This window comes from Chelon labrosus, assembly GCF_963514085.1.
Source record: "Chelon labrosus genome assembly, chromosome: 18".
Taxonomy (NCBI): Eukaryota; Metazoa; Chordata; class Actinopteri; order Mugiliformes; family Mugilidae; genus Chelon; species Chelon labrosus.
This window is the reverse complement of record NC_140351.1, coordinates 23,077,101-23,094,988: the sequence shown is the minus strand read 5'-3', so window position 1 is coordinate 23,094,988 and position 17,888 is coordinate 23,077,101. Positions and strand designations below refer to the sequence as shown.

The 17,888-nt window shown below is 41.3% G+C and overlaps 1 protein-coding gene across 1 annotated transcript; it reads right to left on the bottom strand.

The window, feature by feature from the left end:
- Window positions 1-2,053: 2,053 nt before the first annotated feature.
- Window positions 2,054-10,032, bottom strand: nmi (N-myc (and STAT) interactor). Its single transcript, XM_084566080.1, has 9 exons — window positions 9,903-10,032; window positions 9,657-9,722; window positions 7,623-7,781; window positions 7,424-7,540; window positions 7,056-7,236; window positions 4,875-4,981; window positions 4,343-4,529; window positions 3,972-4,075; window positions 2,054-2,655 (listed from the first exon to the last, which is right to left on the bottom strand). The coding sequence occupies exons 2-9, from the start codon at window positions 9,720-9,722 to the stop codon at window positions 2,455-2,457; spliced, it is 1,122 nt and encodes a 373-aa protein (XP_084422206.1). The 5' UTR covers window positions 9,903-10,032; the 3' UTR covers window positions 2,054-2,454.
- Between the last annotated feature and the right edge of the window lie 7,856 nt (window positions 10,033-17,888).

The window sequence follows — 17,888 nt, the reverse complement described above, 5'->3', positions numbered from 1 at the left end:
TCCGCCTTCTCCTTCTTCTTCTGCTTCTGATTGGTGGTCGTTCTGACGTTAGTGGGCGCAATACTGCCCTCCACAGGACGAGATTATTTACAACAACCACGTTTCAGATGTAAGTGCACAGCACTACATCATACACTGTAAACTGTTTCCACAATCAGATGGTGGTTCTCATTATGGCCGAAAAAGAATTTATCAGAGAATGACAAAACATCTAGTTCTGTCACTCTCCCATACAACACTCTTCATGCTCCTGCACTATATTTAGCCATTTCCAGGAAATCCCGCTTCACTCACATAACCCTGTAGAATGTCCCTTAACCCACAGTGTCCAGTCCTCAGTCTGCCTATGTTGTTAATGGTAGTTGGCAAACCAGTTTAGAGGTGGACTGCTGCCACCATCTGGACTGAAGCATGGAGTAAGCGACTAGACAGAAAGGAAAAAAAACAGTAACACTTTATAATAGCTGCACACTATGAAGCAGTAGTAAAGCACTAGTAAATACTTGATTCATCATTTACAAGGCATCACTCCTACAATAACAGACATTAGTAAGTAGTTCATAAATGCAGTTTTAAATGCTTTATTCATAGCATACTTATCAGTGGTCATACTTATCACATCATTTAGAACAGCGGTGTCAAACATACGGCCTGGGGGCCAAAACCGGCCCGCCAGAGGATCTACTTTAGGCCCGCTGGATAAATCTGCAATATGTGAATAAACTAACTGCCATTACTAATTTGTCTGTTTTAGTAAAAGTTGTGGACATAACAGGACACCGAGAGCCAGAACTAAACAGCAGATGGAGCTATCCCTAATTGCATAAAGTGTTCATAATAATAATTGTTCATAAAGTATTTTGTAAAAGGATAGTTCTTTGCACAATAATTATGTTATCATGTCACCGGTCCGGCCCCCTTAAGATCAAATTGGGCTGATATCCTTCTTTAAACACTTTATCAGTTTACACAATCAGTAACAATCAATAACTCTTTTAGCTGTTTAAGTCAAATGAGCCTAAGCTGCTCTGCAACATCTATAGGTAGTCTTATTATCATTAAGGTATCCCTCCTAGATAGAGAGATAGATAGATAGATAGATAGATAGATAGATAGATAGATAGATAGATAGATAGATAGATAGATAGATAGATAGATAGTATTCACTCATCTGCCTTTACACACATATGAACTTAAGTGACATCACCATTGTTAATCCGTGGGGTTTAATATGACGTCGGCCCACCCTTTGCAGCTATAACAGCTTCAACTCTTCTGGGAAGGCTTTCCACAAGGTTTAGGAGTGTGTTTATGGGAAGTTTTGACCATTCTTCCAGAAGTGCATTTGTGAGGTCACATCATAGAAGAGGGCACTGCCAACGGTAGTCTGGTAGAACATGTCCAGCAGCTTCCAGCACATATTAAACGATAATAGTCTTCTAAGGAAATAGAGACGGCTCTGACCTTATTTGTATCCTGAGCCTATGTTAGCCAGCCAGTCCAGTCCATAGGTCTGAACCACCTCTGCATACTCCCCATTGATAGTTACAGGCTGCAGGTGGGACCTGGACCTCCGTAAATCTGCTAGCATCTCCTTGGTTCTAGCTGTACTGATCAGACTTCATTATTCCAAACACAAATTACATACCATATATCCACAGGTGTCACCTATGTGCGCTAAATGTCCATCATCAGAGCCTTTGCTCATCATTCTTGGTACCTCTGAGCCCTGTAGAAGCCTGAGTGTGCCGAGAAGCATTTCCTTTCATTACTGTCTTATCACTGCTAAGAAACAAATTTAAAAATTACAGCAAAATACGTCTGTTCCTACACCCAAAAACGACTCAGCACTGGCCACCCCCACCCTCTTTTTTCTGTATTTATTAAATTGTTCTTTCTTTTCCTCTTGGTCTTTGTTACTTGTCACCCTGTTCTCTGTTGATGGGAAATGACAGAGATACAAAAGCTATGGAAAAAAGGCGAGCTATGATTGTACAAGCAGAATTATCATGAATGCTCAATACTTTGAAAAAAATAACAGAACAACTATGAGTCATCGTTGAGATCTTTTAATAGGTGTTGAAAAGAAAAGCATGTCGTGCGCAAGTTTAAACTGCATATTACATTTTGACAGAGGATTGGCTAAAACCCTTCCAGATTACCACAAAAAAAGACACACACGCTAATACATGTCCAGACCTAGACTTGAATGAACGAACATCATAAATCAATTTGATATATATTGCACTTTAAACACTGACATGAAGTTTCATATGTACTGTGTGATATTAACTAATTTCCTGAATAAAGACATGAAATGTGAGGCTGTCAAAAAAGAAGACCAAGCAGATGATTTTTTTTAGTTTTTCAGAACCGCAGCACATATATCATTTTTATATATTTCTAACAATTAGGCAATTTCTACTTTCCTTTAAATGTACTAGCGGTAGGTTGTTACTCCTGCTGCTTGTCCTCCTCAAAGAGAATGGCTTGCAGAGCCTTCCCCTTTGAGACGTACTTGATGGTCTCTATCTCACCACCATGGTTGCTGGGCTTCTGAAAATGGATCTCAAGGTGGTCCTGCAGATCCTCCTCATCCTCCATGTCGTCAATGTCAGCAAGAAGGATGGTCCGCTTCAGACAGCCACAAAAAGTCTGAATCCCAGACAGAAATTCTGTTATCACTACACTGTAGACTGTATATAAATATGGACAACACGTCCCCACTTCCTTGCATCGGCCCAACTGACACTATTTTCCCGGGGATACGGGGCAACGCCATCTTGCTAGTTTGGAGCCAGAGTCTGCACAATGTGGTCCGAGAGTGGAGCCACACGTCTTAGTTTGATTAATACTACGCTCTGCTCTACCTCCACCACTTACAAAGAAATGTTGAATTATACACTGTACTTGCTTTTAATATTTGTTTTTACAACTCTCCGCTTTACGGAGCAGTTGGAATGGCAACTGGTAGTCACCATCATGTCACGTCCTGTTTACACAGTGTCAAATAAGTAACTAAAACGAAACTTCTCAAAAAAAAAATTTAAAAAAAATGGACACTTGAGTATGCATCAGCATTATATTAACAACCTAAAATGACAGAAGCCATCTTTTAAAAAAATATTGTTAGTGTTTTAGTTTGGTCCAAGTCCCATCCACTAACATGGAGGGGGTGGAGCTTATGACCTATACTGCAGCCAGTCACCAGGGGGAGCTCTACTTGCTTTGGCTTCACTTTTGAGCAGCTGTTCCATCCATCTTTATACAGAATATGCTGCCTCCCATCCCTTCCTCTCTTCCTCTGTCTATGTGACGCCTCTTCCATGTGAGAGAACTGATGAGGTTGATGTTACATTGCCTCTTTGTTCACAGTGTGGTACGGGAACTGCACTGTTCAGGACAGGAAGGCTCTCCAGTGTGTCATTAAAACGGCCCAGTTCATCTGTGGAGCAGCCTTCCCACCACTACAGGATGTTTACAACACCCGGGTCACAAAGAGGGCTCACAACATCATCAAGGACCACACCCACCCACAGCAGATGCTACAGGAGTGTGAATGCACTGACAACCAGACTGACAAACAGTTTCTATCCACAGGCCATCAGGCTACTGAATCACTTCAGTTTTGAACATTTTAACACATACCATCTCATTGCTGCATCTGCTCTTAGATACTTTTACTCTTAGTCACTTTTTTATTTATTTATTTTCTCTGCTGAGAGTTCATTTCCTTCACTTAATTTAGTTTAGTTGTTTATTTTAGTTGTGAGAAGGCATTGTGCAACACAAAAATGTAATTTCTCAGTGTGACCTTGCCGTGTTCATGACAATAAACTGCTGGAATCTTTAATCTTGTTACGAATGCCACTAATGTTCCTGGAAAACACAGTCTCTGGGAGTCATACGAATAAAAGGGGAGACAAATGCTCTCCACTGTAGCTCTGACTAGTCTCAGTACTGTATCTTACCTGAAACTTGCGCAGTTCGTGTCGGTAAACGGGTCCAACCTTGACAGTGACTTCAGTGTCCAGGTCTACAGGGTACTTTTCTTTCAGAACCAGGCGCTCAGCGACTGCAGACACACACATAGTTACACACTGATGATTAAGGGGGTTGGGTTTCATTTAGATTTGAACTATTCTGCTCATTCTCAATAAGAAAGTCCTTGAGACTTTTTTTTTTTGGTGGCTTCATACGTACAAAAGAGACAGATCTGAATTTTGGGTTAGCACTGCATTATAATAATTCAGAAATCTATATGATCAGTGAACACAATATCAAATAGTGACACAACTGCATTAAACCACTCTCTCTGTAAATGTGGTCTAGAGAGTTGTACCTCCAGGGTGGAGAAATGTGACACATCCTGCACCAGTCTTTCTATCATAGTCCACTGTCTTCACTTCTCCTCCTCCTCTGCTGGGCCTGGAGAAACTCATCTCCAGTCGGTCCTTCATTCTCTCCTCTGGCATGGCAGGGGGGATATTGAGAACCTCCAGTTCTTTTCTGGAAACAATGAGGTGTATCTGTATTGACGAGAACACAGTTTTTACAAAACAGTCTTTTAAGTGGCTTGGCTTTTGCTAAGAAATTTGTGTAGATGGTCTACTCACAATACAGAGTGATTGGGCCATATACAAACTACAGGGTAACATGTAAAGTACTATTGTTCTGTAGGTCAGTACTCAGGCTAAGTTAGCAGTTAAGGGTTATTCTTTCAATTTGCTGGGAGTACATTTGGCGTATATTTGGTAAAGATACTTCGTAGTTACAAGAAGTTCTTTCTACTGTACATCCAGCATTAACCGCACAGATGATCACAAAACTATTACAGGTTTGGCCCAAACCTCCGTCACTGATTAAGACTGTACCTCAAACTTCACAGCAGGATCCAAGCGGAGCCGTTTTGGTTTCACGTCCACACTATCGTTTTCACAGGACACAGTGCATTTAGCAATCTTCATAATCCGAGAGGCCACTGGAGAACAGAGAACATGACAGACATATAAATATATTATTTGCACATTGAGCAAAGATCATGTAATTCTGCTGTGTGCACTCATGGCTGTGCATGGTCTGGATGAATTTAAGAACTTCTGTGGTACAGATCACATTTACAGAGTGCCCCTTGACCACACGTAAGCCAGTAAGCCTGTGAAATATTAATAATGAGAAGGACAGCTATCCAACAACCATTTATTATCTTTTTAACCTAACATATGAGCATGTTCACAGATTTCACAGTGCGGTCCACCTCCAAGAGATGCCATTGTCTTCACAAAAGTCCATTCACATAATGTATGAAAACCAGTAGGCTAGAACACTAGGCTTCGGCCTTGTATTTTTTACTGGGGCTTGGCTAGAATAGTTTCTGGAACTTAAATAGTGTTTGCCACCCAGCGAGCTTTTAGGTATAATCAACCACAAAGTATTAGTCTGTTATTCAAGGTTTCTGTAATGTGTTCTGACAATGCAAAACGGAGTTCCATGAAAGCAGTAAGCTAGAAAGACAAATGAATAAACACACTGACGGGATAAAGAACTACTAAGAATAGGCCCATTTACTATTTTAGCTGTTGAACCGGTGTCTGTGAAAGTAGTTATTCAGTGTGTGTTGCCCCTTTTGCTGTCCATCCTGTCTGTTGTTGTGACAATTTTGGTATGATAAATGTTCTGTGCTATATTTTGGAGATGGACATTGGAGAAAACCGATTGCTCCTCTGTTCTCTAGCAGAGCTAGCAGCTCGACACTAACTCCAGCTGTTCTACCTTTAGCTGGTAAAACCTGTGAGGTAGGTGTAGCTTATTGAGCTCTGTTGGCGGCAGGCTCTTGCATCACTATGGAAAAGTTCCAGAATATCTGGAGATGACCAACAACGCACTGTTGCAGTGGAGAGAGGTGAAAAAAGAGAACATTGGAACGCTGCGGGTTTTATCCCTCTGGATCAGGGGCTGTGCAGGTGTTATCAGGATACTGCTGCTGAAAGTGACCATGGGCTTGTTCAGACCTTGCGTCATGCAAATTTGGCATTTGACCAATCTGATCTCTGACCACATTTAGAGGTGGTCTGGGTCGCACGTGTCCCCATGTGTCTGCATTCCTTTGGTAGTGTGAACGCAATGTGTCCTGAGTCACACTAAAACCTCCTATACTCAACAGGGGATGGCAGAGTTTTGCCTCAGCCAATGTTTTTATTTCCTTTTATTACCAGAGATTATGGTGCATATGGAAACTTCTAGGGTTGGAGTTGTATTCTCAGTTTTGTGCAGGTCTAACTAACGTCGGGGTAGAGATCAACAAATAATAACTTAGAGTTTGTGCCAAAGTCATGACACACACACATGAAACAGCTGTTCTCGGTTCTGGAGCAGAGGCTGAGATCCATTAGAGACATCAACTGTTAAAATATTCTACTGCGCACCAGATGATGTTGGGGTCTATTTGCATACAGAGAGATGAACTGAGATTGGTTTGGAGACGCATGTTAATGCCAGGTCTGAACACACGTACCAATCGCAAAGGTCATTTGTGACTGAATGGCCCAGAATGGCTCTTAATGCCAGGTCTGAACAGGCCCCATATGTGTGACAGTTAAAGTGAAGAATTTTACCTCACTATACTCATTTATAATAAAGAACAAAACTACTGAAAGTCGTGGGGAACAAAAGATAACCATTGGTGTCTGACCAACCAGACTGAACAGTATGTACTGAGGGCTGAAGGAATAATTGGAATGCACTTTTGTAGGCCCTATAGTGCTACTTGCTGTAACTTCCACTTCTCCACCTTTTAAAAATTAAAATGTGCTGAATTCACACTTTAATGACGATTATCTCTAGGTTTATAAAACGTTTATCTTAAATTTGGACTCTGAATATGTATCTGTTTGTGAACACATTTTACGATCAGTGCCTATGGGTGTGACTGTGACTGCGCCCATGGGTGTTTACTGCATGTGAAGCCTTATTATTTTTGGTTTTAAAGTGAGAAAGCGGTAAAAAAAACAATAAAAAATGATATCTCAGAGACTACAGCAGGTGAAGCTGCGTACCTTTCTCCTCCTCAAAGGTGATGAGTGCCTGTCCACCCTTCAGAACAACGGTATTCCTCTGGCTGATGGTGAACACTCCTCTGACTGAATCACTACCACTGTTATCAGTATCCTCACTGTCCTCTTCCTCTTTTTTCTGAGTGGAGAACGCCAACTGTGTGTCTGAAACGGGAGCGTAGACCTGCACAGGTTGAGAAATACATCAAGTTACAGTCCTGTCATAACTAAATGTTATTGTTATGTATTATACAATACTGTGTTGTATGCTAGTAATTGATAAATTGAAATGGATGCAGTGACAGTCTGGTTTAGTGAGGGGAGAATAATCTGAGCAGGTGCACAGTCCTGTGCTCTTTCCTCATTCCCACCTTGAATTTCTGCTTCATTCTGGAGGACTCTTCCCTCTTAGCCTCCAGGTCAGCTTGGATCTTCCTCAGTTTCTCTTGCAGATCACGTTTGCGTTTAGTAAGCCTTGTGGTTTCATCCTTTATGAATCAGAATCAAGTGACAAAAGTTAATACGCCTCAGTTCTTCGCAGCAACCTGAACACGTCTGAGATGACAGTACCTGCATTCTCTTCATGTCCTGATCGCACTGCTTCTGATACTCCTCTCGTTTTTTTACAGCAGCCATCATCTCCTGCTGGGCCTTCGACTTGGTCTCGTCTTCTTGCAGCTTTTCCAAAATCAGCCTGGCTTTCACATCATCCGCTTTCTCTGCTTTAGTCTTAAAAATAGAGAGAGAGGTATTTAAATGGAATAGATCTGTGGGCACACTTTTTTTTTTTTTTTTGTCATTTATTGTCATTTTCCTGGTAGTGTAGTAGTAGTAGTGTATACCTCACTTATTCCGTATGTTTCTTGTGTTTTTTTTCACTCTTCCATAATATTTTTTGTGGTCCCTGTTTTATTCAGTGTAATTCATCAAATGACAGACAACTTTGGAGTTACATTCGTTATCATAATCAGAAGCTGACTTCATGAAAAGCTGTACTTTACATACAGTATATTTTGAGGAAGAAGTCCTTTAAATGGGCCAGAAGAGAAGAAACTATGATGCATTTGAGTAGAAAGGGCTTCTATGAAGGCTGAAGTCACCTCACAATCACCTCACAAATGGAGAACGTCCCGCCGGTCATACTACTGCATTATGGTTTAAGAACTACAGCTTATTCCGAATTTTCAGTAAATGAATGTTACTCAGTAACTCAAATCATATGCTTTCACAGGTTCCTGCTGGTCATACTATAACACTTATTTTTGAACAGCTTTCCCCAACTTTTCAGGAATATTTATTGGGGATATCGATCATTAACTAGACTGTTAACTGTAGTGTCACCACAACTCACCACACACTTTCATTAGTCTCACTACCACTAACACAACATGATATGGCATGCCTGGTATTCTCATGTCTGCCCATTTCATTAAACATATGATGGATGTAAAGGACAGTTTAATTTACATAATATAACAAAACTATGACGAAAACACTAGGAATAGGTTGTATTTACTGAGTGCTGTAGCATGACATGCAGGATTTAATAAAGTATGAAGTGATTCTGGTGACCCTAAATTAAATATGAATGGATTATCAATATATATATATTATATAATATATATACAATGAAAATTCCTGAAAACTATAGGGAAAATCTGTATTTCCCAAACTGAATTTTGCAGTATGATCAGCAGGAGCTAATGAAATTATTAGGTCATTTTGATGACACTAGTTTCTAAGTATCTAGTTGCTAACACACTAGTCCAGCAAGTTTCTGATGGGTAACACCCAACAACCATGTTCCAACTCTCCCAAGTATTTCAGAACTAACGAAACTACTTCGATGAGCGGAGAAAACGTCTTTGAGAAACTTTGCAAGTCCAGTTGTCGTTGTTCTCCCCTTTGTTTTTTGGATATACGATGACCTGGGTGACTGAGATGCTTGGCAGACTGGTAAAAGCTATAGTTCCAAAACTGTAGGTAAGGCAAGCAGGAGGTTCTTCCATTGTGAGGTGATTTTGTCCAACACGAGTGGACGAAACGACTTTTTGTCAACCGAGTATTGTAGTGTAAGTAGCAGAAGCCAAAACGGGCCAAAAGACCCAATTTGCAAAGTGCATAGAAGACATTAACTGCAATTTTTCAATAAAAGTAACTGCTCATCCTATTTTTCCCACTAGGGCTCGCGCTGGTGATGTAACACAACAGCGATGCTCAGGAACTAACAGCAGGTGGCAGCAATGTGCTGAAATTGCACTATTTTTCCTTCAGAAATTTCAGGTCGTTCATTAAATGTTTTGTAAATGGAGAGTTCATTAAATGTAAACATTTACATTATGTTCTTGAGTTTATTTGCAGTAAAAGGGGCACATCTGGACTTGACTTTATTTAAAAGTTATTATTATTATGTGTGTCCAAACTGGGCTGTATGTGACCTCTGAACTAAAATGAGTTTGACACCACAGTTGTAGACGGTCTCTCTAACTTTCCTCAAGAGAGTCGTCGTCTGTGTCTTTAGGTTTTTATAATTTAGTTGAGTGATCGTTGATCCCGGAAGTCCCAATCTGTGATACTATTTCTATCTTGACCTAAGTTTCTTACCTTCCATGCCTCCAGAATTTTTTTGGCGTCCTCAAGTTGACTGCCATCCTTCTGATCGACATCCATCTGACAAGAAGGGACGATTTAAATGTTACTGGTTCGAAAGTAACAGCAACATGCAACGAGCACATTCATTATTGAAGCGTTTACTGTACCTGTCAAACCATGACGTGACCGAGGAAAACGAAACTTAACAAGAATGAAAACCAACGTCCATTTCAGCCTCTTATGTTAATACTGACTTACCTCTTTGCTTCTTTTGGTAGCCTGCTGCTTTATTTATGTTTTTCCGAAGTGAGAAAAGAGACGAGGGAATCGACCACTGCCGTCGTTTGTTGACAGAGCTCAGCCTCAAAGTCGAAAGCGAAAGTTTTCGTGTTCTCTGATGTAGACACAGGATTGTCCAATCAACATGACAATAAAAGGGTCTATGAAAACGAAGCTACCAATTAGAATCGCCTGCCTGCCTACACTGCACAGTAGAACTCACAATTCACAGAAACGGAAGCTACTAAATGTGACACATTAAAAAAAATGTGTTTTCTGTCACACGTGAAAATGTCTGCTTTGAAAACAGATAGCCTACCGCAGCACTGAGTGGGTCTCTGTGTGGGCTCTATGTTATGTAACTACAATTTAAATGTGAATGAACCACATGCTCAAAACAATCAACAAGTGTTAAAAGTAGATGATTTATACCTACAGTTTGAGAACACAAGAAATTGTGAAAAAAAAATCTTACTGGGACCCACGTGTGATTCCCATTATGTTACTGCAATCCATGAAGCTACTCTATAGAAGTATTACAGTGGCCTCAAGCTGGATTTTTATAAAGGTAACAAATACAGAGATGGCCATTAATCATTTAAGGATGACTGAGAAATCTTCACAGACCAAATGTGATTGTTTTCATGGTTTATGTTAACCTATTATTTTAAATGGGCTTTAAATGGACAAATTAGTTAAAAGATCATTCCCCGACAAAAGCATGTATCCTACTACAGAGTGCTAGAGCTCCACATTAAACATCTAATAGAATGGTTTTAGTCCTAATAGACTTATTTGGATTGTTTGAGGAGTGGTGCTGTAAAAAACAAACAAACAAACTGTTAAAAAGAGTTGTTACACACTGCTCAAAACAATTGAAGCTACAATTATTAATCAGAGTATAGCATCAAGTCAATCAAACTTCTGGGATTTTGATCTGGTCAGTTTAGGAGCAGAGGGGGTTGTTAATCAGTTTCAGCTACTTTAGTGAAACAAGTGTACTAGAGGGGCAACAATGAGATGACAACCAAAACAGGAACGGTTTAACAGGTGGAGGCCACTGTCATTTTCCCCCTCCTCATCTACTACTGTTTTTTACTAGTTTTGCATTTGGCAGTGTCACTAGTAGCAGCATGAGGCTATACCTGGACCCTACAGAGGCTGAACAGGCAGTCCAGCTCCTCCAGAATGGCACATCAATACGTCATATGTCATTGCCAGAAGGTTTGCTGTGTCTCCCAACATAGTCTCAAGAGCATGGAGGAGATTCCAGGAGACAGGCAGTTACTCTAGGAGAGCTGCACAGGGCCGTAGAAGGTCCCCAACCCATAGCCGGTAACTGCTCCTTTGTGCATGGAAGAACAGGATGAGCACTGCCAGAGTCCTACAAAATGACCTCCAGCAGGACACTGGTGTGAATGCCTCTGACCAAACAATCAGAAACAGACTTCATGAGGGTGGCCTGAGGGCCCAGTGTCCACTAGTGGGCCCTGTGCACACTGGCCAGCACTGTGGAGCTCAGCTGGCATTTGCCATAGAACACCAGGATTGACAGGAGGTCCACCATTGGCACCCTGTGCTTTTCACAGATGAGAGCAGGTTCACCCTGAGCACAGACGTGACAGACGTGAAAGTGTCTGGAGAAGCTGTGGAGAATGTTATGCTGCCTGTAATATCGTTTGGTGGTGGGTCAGTGATGGTCTGGGGAGGCGTATCCATGGAGGGACACATAGAGCTCTACAGGCTAGACAACGACACCCTGACTGCCATTATTCCTATCATTAGGAATCTTCTTCAGTTAGCTTTTAAATTAGAACTCATTCTCTAATCCAGCATTTTATTGTAACCCCAAACACTAGTCCCAAGAAACATAACAGAACGACAGTTTTACAAATCTAAAATGCCTTAATATTTTTGTTTAATTCAAATAGTTTAATTCAAAGAACATGGTAGTGATTTCTATCCATATTCTGATATTCAGTCATATTGTATTTGATTAACAGTGACAGACTAGGCCAGGAGAGAGCTGTGGACACAACTACTATGTAATCAGCCAGAAACACCTTGGCTCTTTTGTGAGATAACGTCTTTAAGATCGATAAAATAGAGCAGTGATATGTTTAGCTCAAATATGCCACAAAGCTACTGCTGTGTAAATAAGCAGTACTATATGACATTTAAAAGCTTCAGATGACAGAACGCTTCCACATAGAGACGAGCAGCTACAGCCATTGTCCACTTGATGGCATCATTTGACTTTGACTAATGCCTGCTCCAGACAACAAGAGAACTCGCAACGCCATAAAAGCACATTTAGAAGTTGTGCTTGTTTTTATTCCATGCAGGTACTTTGGTGTATCATGTCAAGTGGCATCTGAATCCCTGCTTTTACAGATAAGGAACAGATGGCTGTCTCTCTCTGTCCATGTGTTACTCCAAACTACTGCACTGTTTATTCCAATGTCAGTTTGTGGATCTTAGGGACAGCGTGAAACTGTGCTTGACTTTCAAAAACATTATGGAGAATTGGACAAATGGACACCATGGTGGTATCATTTTTATGTTGTCACCATCACCTCGTTCTAAAGCATTGTCTGATACTGGATAACCACATTAGCATGTCTGTATTCAACCCCTGAAAAAATAAAATCACACAATGTCCACAAAGAGGGAGTTAATTAGGGTGCATTACTTCATGTAATAGTGAGATGATGAAGTGCAGAGAACATCCCACATACACACCAGTCAGCCTCAACATTATGACCACTGAGACAAGAAGTAAATAACATTGACCAGCTTGTGACAATGCGATGGAAACTTTTTGACCTGGCGTTTGTGTGATTGGGATTGTTACTTAGACATGTAGCATCCACCTAGACCAGACCCGGCACCCCCACCCCATAGCAATGACACTCCTTGATGGCAGCAGCCATCCCCAGCAGGATGCAGCCTGACACAGACACACACACAAAAACACTTTAGGAACAACTAAAAAAACATGAAGAACAGCACAAGTTGTTGACCTGGCCTCCAAATTCACTAGATCTCAAACTGATCAAGTATCTGTGGGACGATCCACAGAGGCCCCTCCCCTCAACCCATAGGACCCAAAGGCCCCCACTAACAACATTCTGTAACCAGACACCACAGGACACCCTCAGAAGGCCCATGTCCATTCTCTGATGAGTCACAACTGTTTTGGAGGCACAAGGGAGACCTACACAATATTAGGAAGGTGGTCATAATGTTATGCCTGATTGGTGTACAGTGCCACTTAAGACTTGAATATGAACTGGTATTACATATGTGTGAGGTGCAAAAGCAAGTGCACCTCTAGGATTACAAGTTCATTTTAAGGTCATATTAGAGACTATCTGTTGATTGTTTCAAATCAGTGGAAAGAGACTTAGGCGTCACAGTCTGATTTTCACAACACATGTTTGTGGAAGTGTATCTATATACTGTAGAGTATACTACAATATAAGGACAAGGACATGTATAAGTTACCAATTATATCACACTGGAAAAGGTGAAAAGTAGGTACAGTGCATGAGAGAGCAATATACTGTTACGTATACATTCTGAAAATGTAAAAAATATTTATTGATAAAGTTTTGACTGGTCATACATGTGTGCCTAGGGCTAATGGTGTTTCTGTACCAGCTGGAATTACAACAATCCAACAACGGGAATCCTTGGGAATTTCACCCAAGGATTATTAATTGTTTGCAAAGGATGCCAATGAGGCACTCAGCTTCCTTATGCAGACAGGCGGGAGCTGAGGTTCCATCTGTACAACAGTTTTTATTTAACAGACAAGATATTAAATAGATCCCACTGTCACACACACACACACATCTGTCAAAAGAGGATTCAGAGCTGAGGCTTAGTGGTGGAGAGAAGGGCTAACAAGAGGAGGTGTCTTGGGAACACACGTGACTCTCTCACAGACACACACACATGCACACACACACACCCACATGCAGACAGACAGGCAGACAGGCAGACAGGCAGACAGAAACACAGTAAAAACAAAAAATAAATAAAATAACTAATGTTGTTGAAACCCTGTCCTTTATAATGTTCTGACTTTTGTAATATTGAATATAGCATTAAAACAGCTTGACAAATCAGCGGTACAAAATGTTTTTTGAGCGACACTGTAGCAAGAGCAGGCCTTGATGTTTGGACATCTGGTTGATTCCTGCTCCGTCTTATCAATCCCTGCGTGTTATTTTCTGACTGTCTGATACATTTTCTGCCCATGCCAATTAAACGTATGAAAAGGCCCCCAAAAATCCCAAAAGTTTATTTCTGAAAGTTTTATACATTAAGAAGTTTGAGTCAATGAACTTACAATTTGGTTTTTATTCAAGTCAGTGTCTTTGGGGTAAAGCTGGTTTGGACTGAGGTCAAATGCATAGTTGCCCTGTCAACGGCGCCATTTTGTGTGGTCAAGTGTGCATGAAACCAGGCCTCCACATGTGATGTTTGGTGGTGTTATACCATACTTTCACACTCAAACTTTACTATGAACGTTCAACGCTTTGGTTACTCTCCCAAAGTTTCCAGTTCCCGTCTTAAACTGGGTTGGTGTTGATTACAGGGAGTGGCTAATAGGCTGATAACAAGAAGACCTCTGTCCCTTCTCTGTTGCAATTACCACTGAAGACTTTGTGGGAAAAAGGCATGGGTAGATGAGTGTTGTAACACTCAGAAAATGATCCATGCCTGCCCCATCTGGCAAAGTGGTGTAACAGCAAATATGAACAGTTGGGAGACTGTGGACACCAGGTAAATGGTGAATTGTTTTGTATTTGTGTAGCGCTTTTCTACCTATTGGTACTCAAATTGCTTTTCAGTCACAATGGCACATCTACCTATTTATTCACACAAGTGCACACACATTAACACACCAAGCGCCAGCACTGGGAACAACTCGGGATTCAGTGTCTCGCTCAAGGACACTTCAGCATGTGCTCCATGTTTACCAGGGATCAGACCGTTAACTCAGCCCTGCTACTCAGACTGGAGACCTGTCCAGGGTGTACCCCTGCCTCTCGCCCGATGACAACTGGGATAGGCTCCAGCAGACCCCGCGACCCTTAACAGGAATAAGCGGTTACAGAAGGTGAACGAAGAAAACCGCTAACTCTCTGGTTTGGGAACAACCCGCTCTACTTACCTGCTGCGCTGCTGCTGCCGCCCGCACTGATGACAGCTTTGCACACACTTTTTATGAGGTAGACATCTGGAACGCTTTTCCAACAGTCTTGAAAGTACTCCTAGAGGTGTTGAGCACTGATTTGCCTTCACTCTGTGGTCCAACTCATCTAAACAGGGTTTAGGTCTGGTGAACACGGAGGCCAGGTCATTGGACGCAGCACTCCATCCTTCTCCTTCTTGGTCAATTATTCCTAATCTCTAATTCCACTTGAAGGCCTGATTCACAGTCGATGCGTCAGCCACTTAGACTCTGTCAAGCCTTTCTGCAGGCTCTAATCTGAGTTTCTGTTAATTTGCGGTTTCTGAGGCTGGTGACTGTAACAAATTCACTTAGTTTAGTGATTCTTGCCATAATATGAATTAGAACAGCAGTTGAATAGAGATATTCACCTGTGTACCATCTCCATCTCCGCACAATCAACAACTATGATAGTGTCAAGCACATTAAGGCGGCTTGGAATTCTTTCTGTCTTGCATGGCATACGTACCTGTTTATTGAAAACCCTTCCAGGTAACTACTTCATGAACCTGATTGAGAGAATAACAAAATTTCAAAAAGGCTGTATGCAATCCAAAAGGTGGCTACTTTAGAGAATTTAAACACTTTCAAATGTCAAACACTTTTTTAAATTACATAATAAAAAAAAGGAAAACAAATAAATGAGATTTGTCCAGTCATTGTCCAGTGTTGCAGTATGCCAAAGCCCTGATCGTGCTCCAAATAAAGTAAGAAAGCTCTTAAAATTAAATTTAAAAATAATATGACTCTGTATTGTAAACGTCTCCCTGTATGTCAATCCCCAAACAAGATAGATGTGTCAAAATGCCACAGAGGTGAGGAGATTTCAATTTCCAACTTCCAATTTCAAACTTGACTTGCACTTGATGATTTCGGGAAAAATAAATGGACTACACATCACTTTATCTGGATATTCTTTGCCGCAGCCTGAGGTGCAAAATAGCCAGGCTCTGCAAGAGCTTCATACCTCATGCCATAAGACTTTTGAACAGCAAATAGTCTGTAGTTTGTTGTCAGGTTTGAGGATGATGCAATATCCAGTGAAAGAATTACAGTAGTACAAAGTACAATAATTCATTGCAATAATCTATCTATCTATCTATTTTCTCTTCACGGAGTCCACTCAGAGAAAAAATTGCCCGCTTGAATGAAATAAACAGCATCTATATATTTTTTTTTCGTAACATGATTTTTTTAATTATTGTATTATTTTTTTTAAATCACGTTGGCTACAGGAGTACGACGTTTGTCACGTATGTCACGTCGTGGATGACTTCATTGCAGCTTACCTTTGATGTGGCGCTTACATTGCTTTGACGTCATCATCCTCCGATCTCGAAAGATTTACATCGAGATGCCACCTCTGTTTGTCCACATCCACATCAGTCCAGTAAGAGACAACGTGAGCAAGCCCCGGAGAAGACCCAAATATTTCATTAGGTACTTGCAGTCCATAGATATCCAAAAATGGTAAAGAAATGCAACTAGACTTTTTCCATAAATAGCGACCGGATTTTAAAATGCAGACAAACACATCATTCCAGCCACACAACAGAGTGATGGCCCAAAGAAAAGACAAATCACGCCAATGCCATGGAAGTGCCCTCTGCAGCTCCTGAAGCATGTCCTCGCATAGGAGTTGTTGCTGCTCCTGAAGTAGCTCCTAATGCTAAGGAAGAGCCCTCTGCAGCTCCCAAAGCATGTCCTACCGTAGGACTTAAAGCTGCTGAAATAGCTGCCTATGCCAAGGAAGTGCCCTCTGTAGCACCCAAAACACTTGTTACAGCTCCTGAAGTACCTGTTGCATCAACATCTACACATCCAGCCGTGGTGCCCAAACTGCAGTTCGCGACAGTGCCTACATGTTGTGCTGCAACATCCAAACAGCAGCTTTTCAGTCTACCAGTCAACCAGCTGAAGCCTGCCATCATACACAACCATCATGCTGCATGGCTTGAACAGAAACCTCCCAGACCTCCTTCCGCCAATTTCGTGCCTTTTATACCACAAAAACTGCCCGTTGAAGTACTAGCAGCAGTGCCCCAACCTCAGCTGGCACCATCTAAAGAACAGCAGAACCACAAACAGCGGATATGTAAAAACATAGCCGAGGATTTGAGCCCAAAAACACCGATGCTGCAGTCAACAGCGGCCATGATTGGACCAAAGATGGTCTAATTCAGATCTCTGAACTGGGACTGCACCAAACTTTGGGTGAGAAAGATCACAAAATAGCCAATACTGAACTAGAGTTGTGACGTTCGCAAACAAGCCAAATCTATTGACCAGCTCTTTAAAACGAATGATGCGAACAGACTCGAGTTGTGAGCTGTTCCACACCGTTTCTACACTGCCTTTACATGAGTGCCTCAGTACACATCAGTTTCAAGACGTAGAAGGGGAAGGTTTTTACTGAATTTTCCACAGGATGTCTACCTAGAATCAGTAATTCAGATCAATAGAATATACAGTATATTAGTAGGATGTCTAAGTTTGAATGATTCCGATCCAGGTCTTACCCTATCATTTCTCCCAGTGATTATTTCTCGCATAAAATGAGTTACCTCCAGACTGGCATCTTAAAAATAAATTAATATCAAAATGAGACAGTCTTTTGAGTGGCTCTTTGGAAGGAAAGGGTCCACAAGATCCGGCTGCTTCTGAAAAGCCATAAATTCCATCTCTATTGGAAACTAGTTTGTCCAGTTCATTTCAGCTGT